This window comes from Ahaetulla prasina, chromosome 2 (assembly GCF_028640845.1).
Source record: "Ahaetulla prasina isolate Xishuangbanna chromosome 2, ASM2864084v1, whole genome shotgun sequence".
NCBI classification, from domain to species: Eukaryota; Metazoa; Chordata; class Lepidosauria; order Squamata; family Colubridae; genus Ahaetulla; species Ahaetulla prasina.
This window is the reverse complement of record NC_080540.1, coordinates 124,511,815-124,533,344: the sequence shown is the minus strand read 5'-3', so window position 1 is coordinate 124,533,344 and position 21,530 is coordinate 124,511,815. Positions and strand designations below refer to the sequence as shown.

Sequence of the window (21,530 nt, the reverse complement as noted above, 5' to 3'; positions counted from 1 at the left end):
GGCCGCGGCGGGGGCCCTAGATCGTGTCGTGCCTTTGCGGCCTCTGACCCGGCGCAGGTCCCAACCGGCTCCTTGGTTCTCCGAGGAGCTGAGAGGGATGAAGCGCCGGAGAAGACGCCTAGAGAGTTCCTGGAGGTCTAGCTGTTCGGAGGCTGATCGGACACTAGTGAAGTCCTATACCAGGACTTACCTAGTGGCATTGAGGGAAGCGAGGCGTAGCTACGCCTCCTCCCTCATTGCATCGGCAGATAACCGCCCAGCCGCCCTGTTTCGGGTGACTCGTTCCCTCCTTCACCAGGGGGAGCGGGATGACCCGTTGCAGGGACGTGCTGAGGAGTTTAACGGTTATCTATACGATAAAATCGTTCAGCTTTGGGACGGTCTGGACCAAAATTGCGGCGACTCAGGTGAGGCGTCTGAAGGTGGCCTTGGTGACATTTTGTGGGATGAGTTTGACCCTGTGGCTCCCGAGGACATGGACAGGTTGTTGGGTAGGCTGAATGCCACCACGTGTTTACTGGACCCGTGCCCCTCCTGGTTGGTGCTGGCCACTCAGGAGGTGACACGAGGCTGGCTCCAGGCAATTACGAGTGCTTCCTTGGTGGAGGGAGTCTTCCCGGCCGCCTTGAAAGAGGTGGTGGTGAGACCCCTCCTCAAGAAGCCTTCCCTGGACCCGGCTGCTTTAGGTAACTATCGTCCGGTCTCCAACCCGCTCATGCGAAGGTTGTAGAGAGTATGGTGGCATATCAGTTTCCCTTGCACCTGGAGGAAACTGTCTATCTAGACCCGTTCCAGTCCGGTTTCCGGCCCGGTTACAGCACTGAGACGGCTTTGGTCGCGTTGGTGGATGATCTCTGGAGGGCCAGGGATAGGGGTTGTTCCTCTGCCCTGGTCCTATTAGACCTCTCAGCGGCTTTCGATACCATCGACCATGGTATCCTGCTGCGCCGGTTGGGGGGATTGGGAGTGGGAGGCACCGTTTATCGGTGGTTCTCCTCCTATCTCTCCGATCGGTCGCAGACGGTGTTGACAGGGGGGCAGAGGTCGGCTCCGAGGCGCCTCACTTGTGGGGTGCCGCAGGGGTCGATCCTCTCGCCCCTTCTGTTCAACATCTATATGAAGCCGCTGGGTGAGATCATCAGTGGCTTCGGTGTGAGGTACCAGCTGTATGCTGATGACACCCAGCTGTACTTTTCCACACCGGGCCACCCCAACGAAGCTATCGAAGTGCTGTCCTGGTGTTTGGAGGCCGTACGGGTCTGGATGGGGAGAAACAGGCTCAAGCTCAATCCCTCCAAGACAGAGTGGCTGTGGATGCCGGCATCCCGGTACAGTCAGCTGAGTCCACTGCTGACTGTCGGGGGCGAGTCACTGGCCCCGATGGAGAGGGTGCGCAACTTGGGCGTCCTCCTGGATGAACGGCTGTCTTTTGAAGATCATTTGACGGCCGTCTCCAGGAGAGCTTTTTACCAGGTTCGCCTGGTGCGCCAGTTGCGCCCCTTTCTAGACCGGGATGCCCTATGCACGGTCACTCACGCCCTCGTGACGTCTCGCCTGGATTATTGCAATGCTCTCTACATGGGGCTCCCCTTGAAGGGCATCCGGAGACTGCAGTTAGTTCAGAATGCGGCTGCGCGGGTTATAGAGGGAGCCACGATAGATCTCCCTCTACCTGTGGCCTTCCGGGTGCGCTTCAAGGTTTTGGTAACCACCTTTAAAGCGCTCCATGGCATAGGGCCGGGTTACTTACGGGACCGTCTACTGTTACCGAATACCTCTCACCGGCCCGTGCGCTCTCACAGAGAGGGACTCCTCAGGGTGCCGTGAGCTAGGCAATGTCGTCTGGCGACGCCCAGGGAAAGGGCCTTCTCTGTGGGGGCTCCCACCCTCTGGAACGAACTCCCCCCAGGACTCCGTCAACTTCCAGACCTCCGAACCTTCCGTCGCGAGCTTAAAACACACCTATTTATCTGTGCAGGACTGGACTAGTTTTTAAATTTTATAGGGGTTTTAATTGGTTTTAATATTTATACTATTTTTAATAATTTGGCTTTTTGAATAAGTTTCTTAATGGTTTTCTTAAATTGTATATATATGTTTTTTATTTGCCTGTGAACTGCCCTGAGTCCTTCGGGAGATAGGGCGGTATACAAATACGAATAATAAATAAAATAAATAAAGTTGGTTTATTTGATTATGATTAAAACAAGATACATTGTTACTCCAGGTCCTTTATTGACTTTCTGCTGAAACCTGGATTATGTTTCATGGATTATTTTATAGATAAAAGAGGGAATATCAAGTGAATATCAAGTGAATTGATAAAATGTTTTTAACTTTTGGGAGAGTGAAAAGTTGCTAAATTTGTTTATATTTGTGATGAAAATGGGAAGTCGTTTATATGTTTCTTATTTCTTTCTTGATTGTATTCCTTGTATTCTTTTCTTTGTATTCTTTATTCTGTATTTTATTTCTTTAAATTTAGTTTGTATTAGATTTTACTGTTATAACTAATATAGGGGTGAAATCTAAAAATTTTCCCTACCGGTTCTGTGGGTGTGGCTTAATTGGTGGGTGTGGCTTGGTGGTTAGATAACTGAATGGGCATGGTCAATAATAATAAATAATAAAAATAAAGTATACAAAACTTGGGAGGCACTGGTCTATCTTCTTTAAAAATAGAGGCCCCGGTCTACCAATTGCATTTTACTGAGAGACACCGGTCTACCTTCTTTAAAAATAGAGGCACCGGTCTACTCACTGCCTACAGCGCTGATCAGCTGTAGTGCATCCCTTTGAAGTGCTGCGGCAGTCATTTAAGGCCGTTTGCAGCTATATCACCACCGAGCACTTTAAGGATAGAGAAGAGGAACAGCGAGGCGTGGGCAGTGGGGCGGGGGCAGGGATTTTTTGCTACCGGTTCTCCGAACTGCCTGCCCCCATCACTACCTGATCGCATGATCCGGTCCGAACCGGGAAAATTTCACCCCGATATTCTCTCTCTCTCTCTCTCTCTCTGTATTTTGAGTTGACTTTATCCAGGGTTAACTGAATAATCAAGGTCTGTTAAATCAAGGTATATCAAAAAGTCATAAACTGCTCCTAATCCTCAGTGTTCTCCATGCTTCTTAATGTTCTGTTCATTCATGCTACATTTAAGTTCATGAAATGCAGTTCATTAAAAACTAAAACAAAGCAGGTGCATAGCCTCTGGGAGATTTTGTTGCATTTACACCATAGCTGACATTACTTAAATCCATAAATAGCTGTTAACATGTGGAAATATTTTTGGAGTTGGGCTATACTCCTTGAACTTTAACTCCTGGCCATATTTATCTGAAAGTGTTTCTTCCTATTAGAATGATGAAACACAGGGTTCAGATAAAGTATTTAATTGGGTATCTGGATAATTCTAAACATTTAATTATTTCAAGCTGAATTTTAAATATTTTTATTGAGTGAAATGAAAAATTATTAGAAAAAGTATGTTGCATGGCCCTATGTTTTTAATTCATACAATGAGTTAGTGAATGCCTAATTCACTACAGTGTAATGCCGTATTTACAAATAGCAAATCTATATCAAGACAATTCCATCTCCCAATAAATACCTATGAATTGGGAGGAAGATGTCTTAAATTTGCTGAATAGAAGACTGGTGTTAAAACAAAGGCTAGAGGTTCAAATTATTGCAAACATGAGTGCCTTAAGTTTAACTTAGTACTGTCTCTTTGCCTCCTGAATTTAGGGGTTACATCCCTTTCTTTTCTTGTGCAGCTACCCTTTTTCTTAACTTTATTTCCATCTTGCTATATCATTAATAAGTAGGTTTCCTTTCTAGAGTATAGGGTGATGATCACTAACTTGGTTTTAAAAGGAATTGGGATAAATTCATGGACAATAGGTCTATTCTGTTACCTCCAGGTTTGGAAAACAACTCTGCAAGTGGGATATGTGAACATCCCAGAAACATATTGGACTAGAATGGGCCTGGAGCCAATTTAGCAGGCTTCTTTTTGTCTTATTTTTTATGCTTTTCTTATTTTTAGAAGAGAGATATATATGACTGCATGTAAATATGTTCTGTTTCTCTCTGGTTAGAGAATGGTTAGTGGATGGAGAGCAATCAGTGTTTTTTTACAGGCAATCACTTTTAATAAGTATTAATGAAGTTATTAAAAAGTTTGTTTTTGTCCTGGCTCTGTCCTTTTAGGGAGTGTGACTTCTGCAAGGTATATATTTATGGGAAGGAGGAATCTTCAGGATTAATTTCAGTTGGAATTAGTAGTCCTAGAATGACAAGGTGTGAAATGAAACTTTATTTGTGCTTATCGTTTTTTTCACTATCTAGGCTTTATTTACGTGGAGACCATTTACATTTAAGTTTGTGTTCCTTTTAGGTAAATATCCTAGATTGGAGATGTCTCAACAAGTACTTTAAAAAAAAAAGTGGAATGTTTACTTGCAGCTTCTCATTTTTATCCTTGTTTAATTATCATAATCCTAGCTTCAGTCAATTTAGACAGTGCAGAAGTATATACTGTTTCCAAGAAAAATAAATAAATAAATAAATAAATGTATGTATGTATGTATGTATGTATGTATGTATGTATGTATGTATATATATATATAATGGCTTTTATATCCAAGGATTTATCTCTAAGAAATAATTTCAAAGATAATAAATCAATATGGTTTTTTAATGCAGAGATTCTGAAGCTGGTTTTAAGTTGCCCTGTGTCCTCATTGGATTTGGTTAAGCAGATGTTAAATTGCACCAGTCTAGGGTTGCAAATAGTAGCCATAATTATTTTGAGTTGATGTATATTGTGCAAGATCCTTGGGTGTAACTATAAATGTGCAGGTTTGGGTGGACATCAGTTATTGTGTTTCATAGCATAGTCATGAGATTTACATTTAATTATAGTTTTAACTAGATAAAATAAGGGAAGATGGTTAAGTAACTCAAATAGAACAATATGTTGTGAATTCAGATTGCATCTTGCCCCTTAGTAGTATAAAATAAAATCTAATGAATAATAATAATAATAGTATAACCCCCCCATTGAGGCATTACCTTGATGTGGTTGTGGGGCTTGTATGCTCTAAAGAAGATGAGATCTATGCCAATGATTCATCCATACTTGACAGATCTTGTCAGAGGAGCCGGATGAAGAGTGTCTCTCCCATAAATAATATGGTAAGACGTAACTTACAGAAACCTATATGGGATTGTTGAATTGAGCAACAACGAGGACAACACACGAGGTGTTGGGAGTCCCTGGACATCTGGTGACATGTGAGCTATAGGACTCAGGACTGTTGGCTAAACAAATAGGATAAGCAGCCTGCAAGACTACTGAAGGAAAAGTTTGTTACCCATTGCAAATATATAAAAAATAAAAGCAAAGATATACTGATTTTCTATTATAAATCATATCTAGTGAGAAGAGAATATCTGAAAAGAATACACCAGTTTTGGAAAGAACAACATCCAGAATCAGAAATAACAGAACAAAGGCTACAAGATCAGCTTCAATTTATCATATGAAATAAAGAATATACCAAAGCAGAATTGGAAGAATTGCAAAGATCTACCCAGGGCATAAAAATCAAAGTCTTGCCAGAGGAATCCCAAACAACAGAGATAATCCCGGTGGAATTGGTAGCATAGAAATCAGCATTGTTTTTGAACTGTTTTCATTCCCAAACTAGGCACTCTCTCTTTTGCCTTCTCTTCACAAAGAGCAAACAAGAGGAATTGAAACAAACTGAGCATCTAGAACAGCACAAAAGCAACAGAATAAGGCTGCCTGCATTGAAGCTTGTTACAAAAAAAACGGTTAGCACATTTTAAAAGATACCAGTACTGTAGTTTATCAAATATATGCATTAGCCTGCAGCAAGAAATAAACCAACTGATGTACACTACAGCTACAGTTATTATTGAAGATCTTGGATGCAAAATCAACATTTTAAAAAAAAAATTCCAATCAAATCAGGTTGGGAAATAAGATTAGTGTGTTAAGATCAGATGCAAGCTAGCTAGAAGAGATAAATGAAGCTGAAGAAAAAGAAGATCAAAGAATACCTTACTAAGAAAAATTACCTAGGGACAAGGAAGATCAAGGAAGCACTGGAAAATATAAAACTGCAAATAAGGCTGAACCTCCAATTTTGGCTGAATCAGAAACATTTCTACAAATCAGTGATTGGTTTAATTTAACAGAGGAAAGGATTTTGAATATAGAAGGTTATGATTTATTATATGGATGGCATGCATATTTATTGTATGATAAAAAAAGTGGATAGAGTCTTTAAGAACCATGTGTTAAGAATTGCTCTTCTGCGTGCCTGGAAGAAATATTCTCACAAGTTAAATTACAAAATTCCTATTTGGGCAAATCCCAGGCATGCAATAGAGAATATAAATATAGAACAGAAACAGAAAATGATTACTTATAAAGATCTTCTATATATTAAGAGAGGTAATTTACAATTAAAATCCTTGCATACATTAAAAGAAAAAGGGAGAAATTATACTTGGTTTCAATATGGGCAATTACGAGCTAGGTGGAAAAAAGATCAGAAAATTGAATTATGCAGAATGAAGAAAACTTGGTAAAACAAATTAGAAATCAAACCCAGGCGCATATAAAGAGATTGTATAATGTGTTGATAGAAATAGATTCTGAAAGGGATTTAGTAAAGGATTGTATGATAAAATGGGCACAAAATATTCAGGAACCAGTATTTTTGGAAACTTGGGAAAAAAATTGGGTTAGAAATGTTAAGTTTACGCAAGCACAGAACTTAAGGGAAAATTTTTATAAAATGTTTTATAGTTGGCATTTAGACCCTAAGAAATTATCATGTATGTATCCAGATATGCAAGCGAAATTTTGGAGATGTAATTGTGATGATGCTACATATTTTCATATTTGGTGGACTTGTAAGAAGATTAAGGCTTTTTGGATAAGGATCTGGTGGATTATACAATATAACAATATAACAACAGAGTTGGAAGGGACCTTGGAGGCCTTCTAGTCCAACCCCCTGCCCAGGCAGGAAACCCTACACCATCTCAGTCAGATGGTTATCCAACATTTTCTTAAAAATTTCTAGTGTTGGAGCATTCAAAACTTCTGCAGGCATTATTAATTGTTCTAACTGTCAGGAAATTTCTCCTTAGTTCTAAGTTGCTTCTTTCCTTGATCAGTTTCCACCCATTGCTTCTTGTTCTACCCTCAGGTGCTTTGGAGAACAGCCCGACTCCCTCTTCTTTGTGGCAACCCCTGAGATATTGGAACACTGCTATCATGTCTCCCCTAGTCCTTCTTTTTATTAAATTAGACATACCCAGTTCCTGCAACCGTTCTTCATATGTTTTAGCCTCCAGTCCCCTAATCATCTTTGTTGCTCTTCTCTGCACTCTTTCTAGAGTCTCAACATCTTTTTTACATCGTGGCGACCAAAACTGGATGCAATATTCCAAGTGTGGCCTTACCAAGGCATTATAAAGTGGCACTAACACTTCACGTGATCTTGATTCTATCCCTCTGTTTATGCAGCCCAGAACTGTGTTGGCTTTTTTAGCAGCTGCTGCACACTGCTGGCTCATATCTAAATGGTTATCCACTAGGACTCCAAGATCCCTCTCACAGGTACTACTATTGAGCAAGCTACCACATATACGGTACCTGTGCATTTTGGGTTTTTTTTTTTGCCTAAATGTAAAACCTTACTTTTTTCAACTGTTGAATTTCATTTTGTTAGATAGCGCCCAATGTTCAAGTCTGTCAAGATCTTTCTGTAACTTGAGCCTATCTTCTGGAGTGTTGGCTATTCCTGCCAGCTTGGTGTCATCTGCAAATTTGATGAGTTCCCCATCTATCCCCTCGTCCAAGTCATTGATGAAGTTGTTGAAGAGTACTGGGCCTAAAACAGAGCCTTGGGGTACTCTACTGCATACTTCCCTCCATGTGGATGCAGTTCCGTTGAGGACTACACGTTGAGTGCGGTTGGTCAGCCAGTTACGAATCCATCTGGTGGTGGTGCTGTCTAACCCACATTTTTCTACTTTATCTAGTAGTAGGTTATGGTCTACTTTATCAAATGCTTTACTGAAGTCCAAGTAAATTATATCGACAGCATTCCTCTGGTCTACTAATTTTGTCATTTGTCAAAGAATGCAATAAGATTAGTCTGGCATGATCTGTTTTTGACAAACCCATGTTAGCTTTTGCTTATTACTTTGTTTGCTTCTAGGTGTTCGGTGATTCGTTGCTTGATTATCTTTTCCAGAATCTTCCCCGGTATTGAGGTCAGGCTGATAGGTCTGTAGTTTCCTGGATCTGTTTTTTTTTCCTTTTTTGAAGATGGGAACTACATCAGCTCTTTTCCAGTCCTCTGGCAGCTCCCCTATGCTGCAGGATCTTTGAAAGTTATAGTTCAGTGGTTCTGAGATCACGTCTGCCAGTTCCTTCAGAACCTTGGGGTGTAATCCATCCGGTCCTGGTGATTTGAACTCGTCTAGGGTAGACAGGTGTTCACTTACCATTTTCTTTTACCATTTTAACTTGTGTTTCTAATCTGTTTTTTGTAGTGCTGTTTTTGATAGGTTGGATTGTTTTTTCCTTTTGTGTAAAGACAGATACAAAAAATGAGTTAAGTAGATCTGCTTTCTCCCTGTTGCTTGTCATCTTCTTGCCACTTTCTCCCAGCAATGGGCCAATTGTTTCCTTGACTTTTTTCTTGTTTTTAACATGTTGGAAGAAGCTTTTTTTATTATTTTTTACTTTTGTCGCTAGCCTTTGTTCATTGTGAGCCTTAGCTTTCCTCACTTCATCTTTACAGGCTCGGGCTGTTGCTGATATTCTGCCTTAGTTATTTGCCCTCTTTCCACTTTTTATATTTGTCCTTTTTGTCTTTCAATTTGTCAGATAGTTCTTTATGCATCCATGCTGGTTTCTTTTGAGATCTATTATTTTTCTTCTTCATTGGTATTGTGCTAGACTGCGCTTTTATAATCTCACTTTTCAAAATTTCCCAAGCTTCTTGAGTTGTTTTCCCCCTGAGGATTCTCATCCATTGAATTCTTCTCAAGCTCTCTCTAAGTTTATTGAAATTAGCTCTCTTAAAGTCCAAGACTCTAGTTTGACTTTGTTCTACTACTTGTATTTGCTTAATGTCAAATTCCAATATTGCATGGTCACTTGCCCCCAAGGTTCCTGTAGCTTCAACACCTTCTATCATTTCATCTCTGTTAGTGAGAATTAAGTCCAGTATGGCTGATCCCCTTGTTGCCTTATCTATTTTTTGGGAAACAAAGTTGTCTGCTAGGTTTGTTAGGAACCTGTTGGATCTTCCACTTGGTGCAGAGTTTGTTTCCCAGTTGATGTCAGGGTAGTTAAAATCCCCCATTACTACTGTGATGTGCTTCCTACATACTTAGTTAGCTGACTAGCAAAAAGTTCATCTACTTCCTCTGTTTGGTTGGGTGGCCTATAGTATAGACCTATGGCAATATCGTTTTTCACCCCTTTTATATTGACCCAAAATACAAAATGTTTTGAAAAAGATAAAGTTCCTACCGCAATTTTTCTTATTGGGAATTATTATGGACAGTACAGCAACTGAGACTAAGCTGATTTTAAATTTAATAACAGCGGCAAGACTATTGATAGGACAATACTGGAAGAAAAAAGAGTTACCTACTATAGAAGAATGGATATTGAAAGTTACTAATTTGGCTGAGATGGTTAAAATCTCAGCCTTTTTGAAAGACACTACACAAGGAAAATATCTAACTGAATGGAAAAAATGGATTGAATATACGCAAAATAGATATCAGATTAAGAGATATCAGATTGCCTTTGAATGATAGAATGTATCTATCTCTGATTTGTATGGGGGAAGTTAGGATTTGAGAAAAAGGGGAGGACTATGATTTGTGTTAGGGAAGATTTAGCGTATGATTGTTTTCTTTTTGAACTATACCTTGTGTTTGCTCTGGGAAGTCGGTGGGGGGGAGGGAGGAGGGTGGTTTTTTTGGGGGAGGGGGGAAAGGGGGGGGTAAAAATTTTTGTAAAAACTTTTTCAATAAAAAAAAAAAGAAACATTTCTACAAATCCATCAATGGAGAGTTTAGAATGAATCAGTTAACACCTTACAAAGAAACAGTGCACTTCTGAGTGCAGCTATGGGATAAACCAAAGAAATACAAGAAAAATGCAACTTGGATAAGGGAGGTGGATAAGAATAAAAATGAAACTAAAATGAAAGAACTTGTAGTCAACAGCAAAAAAAGGTGGAGAAAAGGGCAAGTAAGATCAAGAACTGGCCAGCATTAAGTGAATAGGAACTCTGTGGCTTTTGAAATATCTGACTGGCCTGCATCCATTCATTGCCAAGCAGTGTAACGTCATACTACAAGGAGGTGAAATTTAAGATTGGTTAACAACTGGCAAAACTACCTGATAATGAAAGATCCACCAAAAGGAGTGGCATGAGGCAAATACAAGCTGTTTATCAAACCTTTCATATTGTTAACTGGTGTGACAGCTGATGCAGTCCAACAGCATCTAGCTGAAAACAAGCTGTTTCTATTTGAGCAGAAAGGAAACTGCCCAAACAGAAGAGGAACAAAAGATCAGATCCTAATTGACAAGATGATACTAAAAACTGCAAAAGAAGGCAGATCAATTTGGATTGATGACAAGGAGGCATTCTACTCTCTGTCACATGATTGGTTAATCAAGTGCCTACAAATAACGGGAATCAGTAGAAACATCAGAAGCTTTGTGCAAAGATCAGTGACACAATGGAAGCTACAGTTGCTGGTCAGTGGCAATAGATTGGAAGAGGTTAACTTCAAGATGGGACTTTTTCAAGGAAACTCAGTACCCTTAGTCATTACATTGATTCCTCTATCAGCAATACTGAACAAGACAGCCATGGCTCTTGAACACCAGAAACATATGCCAGGTTATCGCACCTCCTTTAAATAGAAGATCAGAAGCTGTATGGAAAAATACCATCTGATATATAATCACTGTTCAATATTGTCCAAATATATAGCCAAGTTTTTGCAATGAAGTTTGGGGTAGATAAATGTGCCCTTGTTAAAATTAATGGGGGTGGGATAGCAAAGACTGAGGAAATCAAGATGCCCTAAGGAAATAACATCGAAAGTTTGGAAGAAGATCACTACAAATCCCTAGCCATCCTTCAGGCTGACAAAAATGAAGAAGAACATTACAGGTAGTCCTCAATTTATGGCCTTTTGTTCAGCAACTGTTCAAAGTTACAATGATGCTGGGACTTATGACCCATGCCTAAAGTTACACTACTGCAGCGCCCCCACGGTCATGTGATTGTATGATCTGGGTATTTGCACTTGCAACTAATGTACGGTGATCATGTGGCAGTCTTCCCCAGAAAGAAGCCAGCAGAGTTCTTGACAATTGCCATCCCTCCTCCCTTCCCTCTGATCTTGGATGGTATAGAACCTAAAAGCTAGGTGGGCATATTTCCGGGTGGGGATAATCCCACCACAGACCCAATCAGATCTTGGTAAGACGTACCAGTTTGGCTTTTTTTTTTTAATTTGCATTTATATCCCACCCTTCTCCGAAGACTCAGGGCAGCTTACACTATGTTAAGCAATAGTCTTCATCCATTTGTACTGTATATTATATACAAAGTCAACTTATTGCCCCCAACAATCTGGTCCTCATTTTACCTACCTTATAAAGGATGGAAGGCTGAGTGAACCTTGGGCCTGGTGGGACTTGAACTTGCAGTAATTGCAAGCAGCTGTGTTAATAACAGACTGTCTTAGCAGTCTGAGCCACCAGAGGCCCCAGGATATGATCCTGGTTGAGATTGCTTTATTATATACAAATTTGGCATTCATAAGCAACAGCTGAAGTCCAGGGCCATCAAGGATCTAATTGCCAGGCCAGAGTGGAATCTGTTTCAAGGACTAGGCCCAATGTCTCCATGTGAGGTACCCTTGGATTTCTGATCTCTCACAGGGAGATAAGGTAGAGATGACCCTGCTTTCCCCCTCAGCTTCTCCACCCTACCCTCTCAGATATGTTTCCTTCCCAGGCCTTACAGGCGTATCCACCCTCTCTCTTGCAAAATCATGCAAAACCAGTAGAATTCTAAATTCTGTACTTGGGAGACACTAAACTAAGTAGTAAATAATAATAAGTATTTGAATAAATATTCAGTTTCAGATATGGTGGGTTCATGGTATATTGAGGAAGAGGTAATCCAATATTAAATTGGCTAGGATATGGGCTGGTACCATAGTAGTATATATTCATTTTTGTAATAATCCAGAAGACCACTAGAGTATGAATAATTAATGCAGTCCACAAAATGTTTGTTTGTTTCATGTTTATTTAAGAATGTTAGTTCCAATTTTAATGACCACCTTTGATTCCTATTCCACTCTATTCTTCCCTGCAAGCTGATTCTCCTCTCCTCTCCTCTCCCCTCACTTCCTCCCCTTCTATGTATCAACTGTCTTGGTCCAACTCTTTTCTAATCTTAAAAGGATGTATTCCGTTAAATCTTTAGTTGCATTTCATTACAGCAGTTACCTATGATTTTATCATCTTAAATTTTATTTTATTATTTCAATGGATGTTCCTGATTTCAGTCTATAATTACATCTAGTACACGGCAAATTACTGGCTCTGGCTCTCAAGTTTTAAACTTTAAGCAAAGAAACCTTTGTTTTCTATATTGTGCAATTTTTTGCATTTGAGGTTATAACTACTCTTGGTTAATATAACCATCTTTAAATATCAGTCTGATGCCTTATTTAGCCTTCCAGAAGCTTAATGTGATCATGCACACATGTTAAAGTTACGTATTCTGGTTAAGATTAATACAATATGACAGAGAAAATCTTGGAACATTACTTCTTGATACTAATACCCTTCCATACTTCCACCTCTCACAATACTTGACAACACAGTATCAACAGTAGAAACCTTCAAATTTCTGGGTTCTATCATATCGCAAGATCTCAAATGGACAGCTAACATCAAAAACATCATTAAAAAAGGACAACAAAGAATGTTCTTTCTGCGCCAACTCAGTAAGCTCAAACTGCCCAAGGAGCTGCTGATCCAATTCTACAGAGGAATTATTGAGTCTGTCATTTGCACCTCTATAACTGTCTGGTTCGGTTCTGCAACCCAACAAGAAAAACACAGACTTCAGAGGATAATTAGAACTGCAGAAAAAATAATTGCTACCAACTTGCCTTCCATTGAGGACCTGTATACTGCACGAATCAAGAAGAGGGCCGTGAAAATATTTGCAGATCCCTCGCATCCTGGACATAAACTGTTTCAACTCCTACCCTCAAAACGACGCTATAGAGCACTGCACACCAGGACAACTAGACACAAGAACAGTTTTTTCCGAAGGCCATCACTCTGCTAAACAAATAATTCCCTCAACACTGTCAGACTATTTACTGAATCTGCACTACTATTAATCGTTTCATAGTTCCCATCACCAATCTCTTTCCACTTATGACTGTATGACTATAACTTGTTGCTGGCAATCCTTATGATTTATATTGATATATTATCATCAATTGTGTTGTAAATGTTGTACCTTGATGAACGTATCTTTTCTTTTATGTACACTGAGAGCATATGCACCAAGACAAATTCCTTGTGTGTCCAATCACACTTGGCCAATAAAATTCTATTCTATTCTATTCTAATATATCAAAATTTTAGTTAATATTTGTATTTCATTTGTTCACTAACGTATTTTTCTTTTACTTTTCTTAGGCACAACTTTTCAAACATGGCAAAAGGGAAGATTGTTTACCATATGGTAAGACTCTTCATGGTACCATAAACATAAAGAGCAAAACATGAGCATGATTTCCTGCTTTCTAGCTAATATAAATCGTGTGGCACAGCTGTTCATCAGAAATACCAGTTCGGCTGAACTGGTAGCATTTTTTTTACTAACTGTTCACCCGAACCAGTAGCATTTATTACTACTGATTCAGGTGAACCGGTCCCAACCGGTAGCATTTCACCCCTGCTTATTATAAGATAATTAACTAAAAGGTACATTTGGGTATATCTGCTATAAAACGTGGATTCATTTGAAATTCTAGGCTGCTTAAGGCAATAGGCTTTCTGGAAAATGTTGCCTAAATGTTTTAATTTATAATGTGCACTGATACTTTCCCCTAATAAATCAAGTTTGTCTTAGTGGGGGGGGACTATAGAACTGAGACCAAATATTTAACTTCAGTGCAGTGTAAAATGTCTTGCGTGTCAGAACTATTATTTCCTCCCCCCCAATAACTTATCGATTGTATTGGCATTAAAAGCTGAGTGTATGTTTCATAGTCTTCTGCTGAAAATATTTTAATATGTGTTTCATATGCATTATATAGTGGACAAAAGTGTATATATTTATTGATAGAGAAATGTATTCATTATAGCTTCTACAGTGCTTGAATGTCTTGATAACTGCAAGCTCTTTGAAAGTAACCAAACAATTCTTCGCAAGCTGGGAGTGAAACTTGTTCAGCGACTTGGTCTGACATTTCTTAAGCCAAAGGTGGCAAAGTGGAGGTTTGTTCTTTTTATAATCATGTTTTTACTTGCCTTCTTTCCTTTTATTAGGCTAATCTGAGTTGTAAGATCTATCATTAATAGGAGTAGATAAGTAATAAACCATCTCTCATTCATTTGATGACAAGAAGTTCTGGTTTAACAATATTTGTGTAGGAACTTTGGCATTCTATAGGTATAAGCAACCTCATCTTTTATAATTTTAATTTATATTATTGCTTTACATTTTCTACAATTTATTTTACAATTAAATGGTCCATTCAAAGTTAAATTTAGGATTATGGAGAAAAACAAATCCTCAGAGTGGTATTGTTTTAAAAAGTTTACATAAAGTTTTGATGTATCTTCCTTTTCTTCTATTATATTTCTCTTTGCCTCCTTGAATGAAAGTACCAGTACTAAAAAACATAATTAGGCTGTTAAAAAATTTCCTCCCACTAAAATACACATTGTAACACTAGGAGCAGCAAGAATAAAGGGCATGTAGGTATGGGTGTTGCTGACGGGTCTGCAAATAAAGAAACACAGCAACCAGAAAGGATGGTGTTGGTCTGCCACCACTATCCAGGATACTCTGCCCCTTGGCTCCACCCCTCAGCCCTGAGAGCTCAGCTTGGTCCTAGGAATCTGATCCTTACCTGTCAGTTCTTTGGGGCCATACAAGAACAGTCAGTGTTTCTTGACCCCTGGCTGAAAGAATGAACAAGTACTTTGAACTAATATGGACTATGTTAACTAAAGCATATTAAACATTATACAGTTTGCTCAAGGAATAATGAAAAAAATGTACCCATATTTCCATAATAATAAGACCAAGTCTTATTTTCTTTTGGGCCCCAAAAGAGGCCTACTTCCTCACAGCAGGGCAGGAGGCTGTGTTGTGCGGCAGTGTTCCCGCCACAAGAGTGTGTGGAGCTGCCCATGTTCCCCACACTGGCTTACCTCAGGGCCCCCGCAGCAGGCCATCCATACCCTGACACCTGCCTTGCCTCATGGTGTCAGCTCCAGCAACCCCACCCAGCATGATCCGATATGGCCGCCAGCCCACTCCTTCTGCTTGCTCAAAGCTGCAATAGAGCAGGAGGCTGAGTGATGTGTTGGTGCAATGAGGTGAGGTGGTGGTGGTCTTGGGGGGTTTGAGCTGCCCCATGTTCCCTACACCAGCTTACTTCAGGGCCCCCGCAGCTAGGACATCCACGACCCGACAGCTACCTTGCCTCGCCAGTTGTGGCACCATGAGTAATCAGACCAACTGGGCAGATGACTGGCCGCACAGGCTCTTAAGCAGGGTTTATTTTGGGGCATTATATTAGGCACGTAAAACATGCTAGATCTTATTTTTAGGATAGGTCTTATTTTCGAGAAAACGGTATTTGTTAAGTTATAATCTATGTCCACAAAGCTTGAGCTTAGATTGCACATTTTACATATTTCAGTGTATTCATATTTAAATATAAACATTTACATTCTATTTAATTAATACATGATAAGTTACAGGTATTTTATTAGTGAAATTACATCTAGATAATGCTATGTGACCTTTTAATAGCAAAATGTCAGCACAAATTTTCCTCACAAATTATTTCACCAATGACTGAATATTTTACAGTTATTTTTAAAATCTACTTCATGGGTATTTTGAAGATAATGTGTTCGCTCTCTGCTAAAAATATAACCAGTGAAACTGCCTTTCCAGGTATCAACGGGGATTCCGATCTTTAGCTGCAAATCTACAGTTTTCTGGCGGAGGTCTCATTCCGCAGAAAACAGAAAATATAACCGTTAACACAGGAGAGGAGGAGGAAGAGGAGGAATACGACATTCCAGGAGAGGTTGAAAATGTTATAGGTATGTTTGATCAAAACAATGTAAGATCTGAAATCCTGACCAAGGTGTTTTATTGATTTATATACAAATCCTTATGTTATCTGATAAGAAAGATTATAGTGTTATGTTATCTTTGTTTCATACTTTTAAAAAATAATATTTATATTTATTTTTGGGCATCATACTTTTGATTCTTCCTCTTAGCTTCCATTTCTAAGGTAGGACTAGAACTCACAGTCTCCCGCTTCCCTGGTGCCTGACTAGACCAAACTGACTCTATGTTATTAAAGTTATTATTAACTTGATTTGTATCTAAATTAAAGGTAGCTAACAATAATATTTTGTGCATGCTATTGTACTGATGTTACTTGTGCTTTTGGGTTATTGTTCTTGAATCATGAGTCCCTCCCTTTCATGCCCTATTTTGACTTTTCCCGCATAATTAATTTAATCTTCTTTTTAAAGAAGTGTTTAGATTTCTTTGTGCCAGATCCAGTAAAATAAGCAAACAAAAAAAACAACATGAATTTTCTTTACAAAATCATGTTTAGGAACAAATCACTATCCTCATCACTCCAGTAAGATTTGGAGATGTATCCTAACAAAGCTAGAAGTAATGAAATGCCAAGAGAAAGAAAATGTTTGGTTGCCTTGAATTCATGTTATGACTTTAAAACCATTTTTTCACAGAGCAGTTGTTGATTGGATTAAAAGACAAAGATACTATTGTGAGATGGTCTGCAGCAAAAGGGTATGTGTTGTTGAATTAAACTGATTTACATAATTTAATTTGTAAATATGGGTAGCTAGACTATCAAACACAGTGCTATTAAATGTTCTGTTTAATATAGCAAAACACAAGGTCTTGCTTATGGATTCATTTGATCTTTGTTCCAATATTTACTTTTTTCATGTTTGGATTATATTCTAAATTATGAAGTTTTTTCCTATGCTTTATTTATTTAGTATTATTTAGTATTTCCTATTTTAAAAATACTGAGACCATCTTTAGTAGTTATATTTATAGCCATAGCCAATTTCATTAATTATAAAAATACATAGTAATAAATAAACAAATGCATGTCTCAAACACTGGCAAGCAATTACATTGAGATGCACATTCTTTATTGTAATTTGTTTGATTGCTGTGAGCTGCCCATGTTCCCTACACCAGCTTACTTCAGGGCCCCCGCAGCTAGGACATCCACGACCCGACAGCTACCTTGCCTCGCCAGTTGTGGCACCATGAGTAATCAGACCAACTGGGCAGATGACTGGCCGCACAGGCTCTTAAGCAGGGTTTATTTTGGGGCATTATATTAGGCACGTAAAACATGCTAGATCTTATTTTTAGGATAGGTCTTATTTTCGAGAAAACGGTATTTGTTAAGTTATAATCTATGTCCACAAAGCTTGAGCTTAGATTGCACATTTTACATATTTCAGTGTATTCATATTTAAATATAAACATTTACATTCTATTTAATTAATACATGATAAGTTACAGGTATTTTATTAGTGAAATTACATCTAGATAATGCTATGTGACCTTTTAATAGCAAAATGTCAGCACAAATTTTCCTCACAAATTATTTCACCAATGACTGAATATTTTACAGTTATTTTTAAAATCTACTTCATGGGTATTTTGAAGATAATGTGTTCGCTCTCTGCTAAAAATATAACCAGTGAAACTGCCTTTCCAGGTATCAACGGGGATTCCGATCTTTAGCTGCAAATCTACAGTTTTCTGGCGGAGGTCTCATTCCGCAGAAAACAGAAAATATAACCGTTAACACAGGAGAGGAGGAGGAAGAGGAGGAATACGACATTCCAGGAGAGGTTGAAAATGTTATAGGTATGTTTGATCAAAACAATGTAAGATCTGAAATCCTGACCAAGGTGTTTTATTGATTTATATACAAATCCTTATGTTATCTGATAAGAAAGATTATAGTGTTATGTTATCTTTGTTTCATACTTTTAAAAAATAATATTTATATTTATTTTTGGGCATCATACTTTTGATTCTTCCTCTTAGCTTCCATTTCTAAGGTAGGACTAGAACTCACAGTCTCCCGCTTCCCTGGTGCCTGACTAGACCAAACTGACTCTATGTTATTAAAGTTATTATTAACTTGATTTGTATCTAAATTAAAGGTAGCTAACAATAATATTTTGTGCATGCTATTGTACTGATGTTACTTGTGCTTTTGGGTTATTGTTCTTGAATCATGAGTCCCTCCCTTTCATGCCCTATTTTGACTTTTCCCGCATAATTAATTTAATCTTCTTTTTAAAGAAGTGTTTAGATTTCTTTGTGCCAGATCCAGTAAAATAAGCAAACAAAAAAAACAACATGAATTTTCTTTACAAAATCATGTTTAGGAACAAATCACTATCCTCATCACTCCAGTAAGATTTGGAGATGTATCCTAACAAAGCTAGAAGTAATGAAATGCCAAGAGAAAGAAAATGTTTGGTTGCCTTGAATTCATGTTATGACTTTAAAACCATTTTTTCACAGAGCAGTTGTTGATTGGATTAAAAGACAAAGATACTATTGTGAGATGGTCTGCAGCAAAAGGGTATGTGTTGTTGAATTAAACTGATTTACATAATTTAATTTGTAAATATGGGTAGCTAGACTATCAAACACAGTGCTATTAAATGTTCTGTTTAATATAGCAAAACACAAGGTCTTGCTTATGGATTCATTTGATCTTTGTTCCAATATTTACTTTTTTCATGTTTGGATTATATTCTAAATTATGAAGTTTTTTCCTATGCTTTATTTATTTAGTATTATTTAGTATTTCCTATTTTAAAAATACTGAGACCATCTTTAGTAGTTATATTTATAGCCATAGCCAATTTCATTAATTATAAAAATACATAGTAATAAATAAACAAATGCATGTCTCAAACACTGGCAAGCAATTACATTGAGATGCACATTCTTTATTGTAATTTGTTTGATTGCTGTGAGCTGCCCATAATGGTTGAGAATTGAATGATTTACAAGTTTAATAAATTATTATTATGAGCCTTTGTTTAGTGTTGAATAACAACCTCTCTCTATATTTAAAAGAAAATGGACTGTATTTATACATGCTTTTTCTTCATTTGGTGGCAAAGATTTCCAAAGCAATAAACAATACATTTACTTCTGAATCCAGAATCCAGAAATAAAGGAACACTTACAAATAATATAAGGATTTACTGGGGCCTGATATGTGTCTTGCTTTCTTCTTCTGAATGGATCAGAGACCGTAGCATAGGAACATACCAGAAATGTATTTATAGGAGTTTGATCTAGTAATGGGAAAATTAAAAATTACAGGTTATCTACTTTGGCATGCTTGTGCTACAGAGAATGCAGATACAAAATCTGAACTATTTAATCTTCAGTTGAAATTAAATTTGTAGGATCAATATATATTACAGAATTATAGATTTGAGCTCAGATTTCAGGAGCATAGGTATTTTTATGATGAATATGGCAAACATAGACTGTTGAAAGTCTTAATGAAGTGCTGTTGATTTTTTCAGGATTGGCAGGTTGACTGGAAGGCTGCCAAAAGAATTAGCTGATGATGTTGTTGGGTCTGTGTTAGACTGCTTCAGGTAATATTTCGCATTCTTTTTTTTCGGAAATTACATTTTATCCATAAAACATTTATCAAGCAGAAACATAGACGTTAGATTCCAAAATGGAAATATATTTTTAAAAGCTCAACTCGTTTTATCGCAGTATCTAATAAAATGATTTGGTTTGATGCCTACATATAGATGTAAGAAAGAGTCTACATTTTTAGTCTTTCATCTAACAAAACGCTATCATAAAATGAGGAAATGTGCAAAATAAATCTGAATGGTATCTCCAAATTTAGATTGGAAGAGTTATGCTCCACAGGGTAAGCAAATTACGTTATAAAGAAAACAATTCTCCAAAATGTTGCCCATTTGATGCTTGAAAGTCTTCATTTCCCCTTTATCACAATCTAAATGGTGTTTTGTTTTTGTTTTTTGACGAACAGCACAGACCAACAAATTCATTGCTGGAAATGAGGTGCAGATTTGGTCTTCAAATGTTCTGTAATTCTTATCACCATTCTCTGTACCTGGAAAATCCACAATTCTTGATAGTTAACCTGTTTTTCCTTAATTGAGAAACAGGTTGATGTTCTGAACACACCAAAATATTAAATCATATTTACATGTTGGTTTAATATCTTGGTTTATTCTAAAACTGATACTCATTTTTATGCTTTCGATTTGAATCTTATTTTTTTTCTTGTTAAAATTGGTTATAATGTTTCAGATTACAATCTCAATCTGTTGTTAGTTTTTTTGAGGAGTAAGAGGTTTCAGATTCTTATAGTGTCAGTTTTTTATAGAGATTTAGTTTTCAAACTTTGTGCTATTATGCCAGGGCACCTTAGGAAATTCACATGGATGCCGCAGGTAGGTAGTTCATGGTTTTGACCTAGGGTTGCGAAAAAAAATTGTCAAGACAGTAAGGGCACCATGAAGTGCCAAAGTTTGGGAACCTCTGCTATTGAGCATAGAAAGATAATTGTTTTAATAAATTAAAAAAAAACACTAACATACACCAGTGCAACTTGCAAAAAAGGGGAAACTTGCAGTGTCACTTTGGGATTTTTGTTGGATTGATTCATAGTGACATATTTAAAGAAAATTTTATTTGATTTTATGTTTTGCTGCACAATTACATAGCATCATGTAAAACACTTCTTTGGCATACACTTTAAAATCAGAATTATTTATTTTATTTATTTATTTTAGAAAATTTATATTGCCGCCTACTTGTACATGGCAATTTAAGGCAGCTTACATGGATATAAAAACCATATAAAAGAAATAAAAAGAATAAAATAATAAATTAGTAAAATAATAACCTCCTCCCACCCCTGCAACAACACAATTTCATACAAACCATTTAATGGGCTCCATCCCACTCTGGGTTCCGCAGGCCCGCTGATAGAACTATGTTTTCAGCACCTTCCAAAAAAATGTTAGAGTGGGGGCCAGTCTAATGTCTGGGGGAATA

General features: G+C 37.8%; 1 protein-coding gene across 1 annotated transcript in view; it reads left to right on the top strand.

The window, feature by feature from the left end:
* Positions 1 to 21,530, top strand: part of TBCD (tubulin folding cofactor D) — a 173,202-nt gene that overhangs the window by 37,793 nt on the left and 113,879 nt on the right. The window contains exons 9-13 of the mRNA XM_058168485.1: positions 13,826 to 13,871; positions 14,497 to 14,629; positions 16,326 to 16,477; positions 17,147 to 17,207; positions 20,009 to 20,083. Coding sequence (XP_058024468.1) covers positions 13,826 to 13,871; positions 14,497 to 14,629; positions 16,326 to 16,477; positions 17,147 to 17,207; positions 20,009 to 20,083 — 467 coding nt within the window. The remainder of the gene's footprint in view (positions 1 to 13,825; positions 13,872 to 14,496; positions 14,630 to 16,325; positions 16,478 to 17,146; positions 17,208 to 20,008; positions 20,084 to 21,530) is intronic.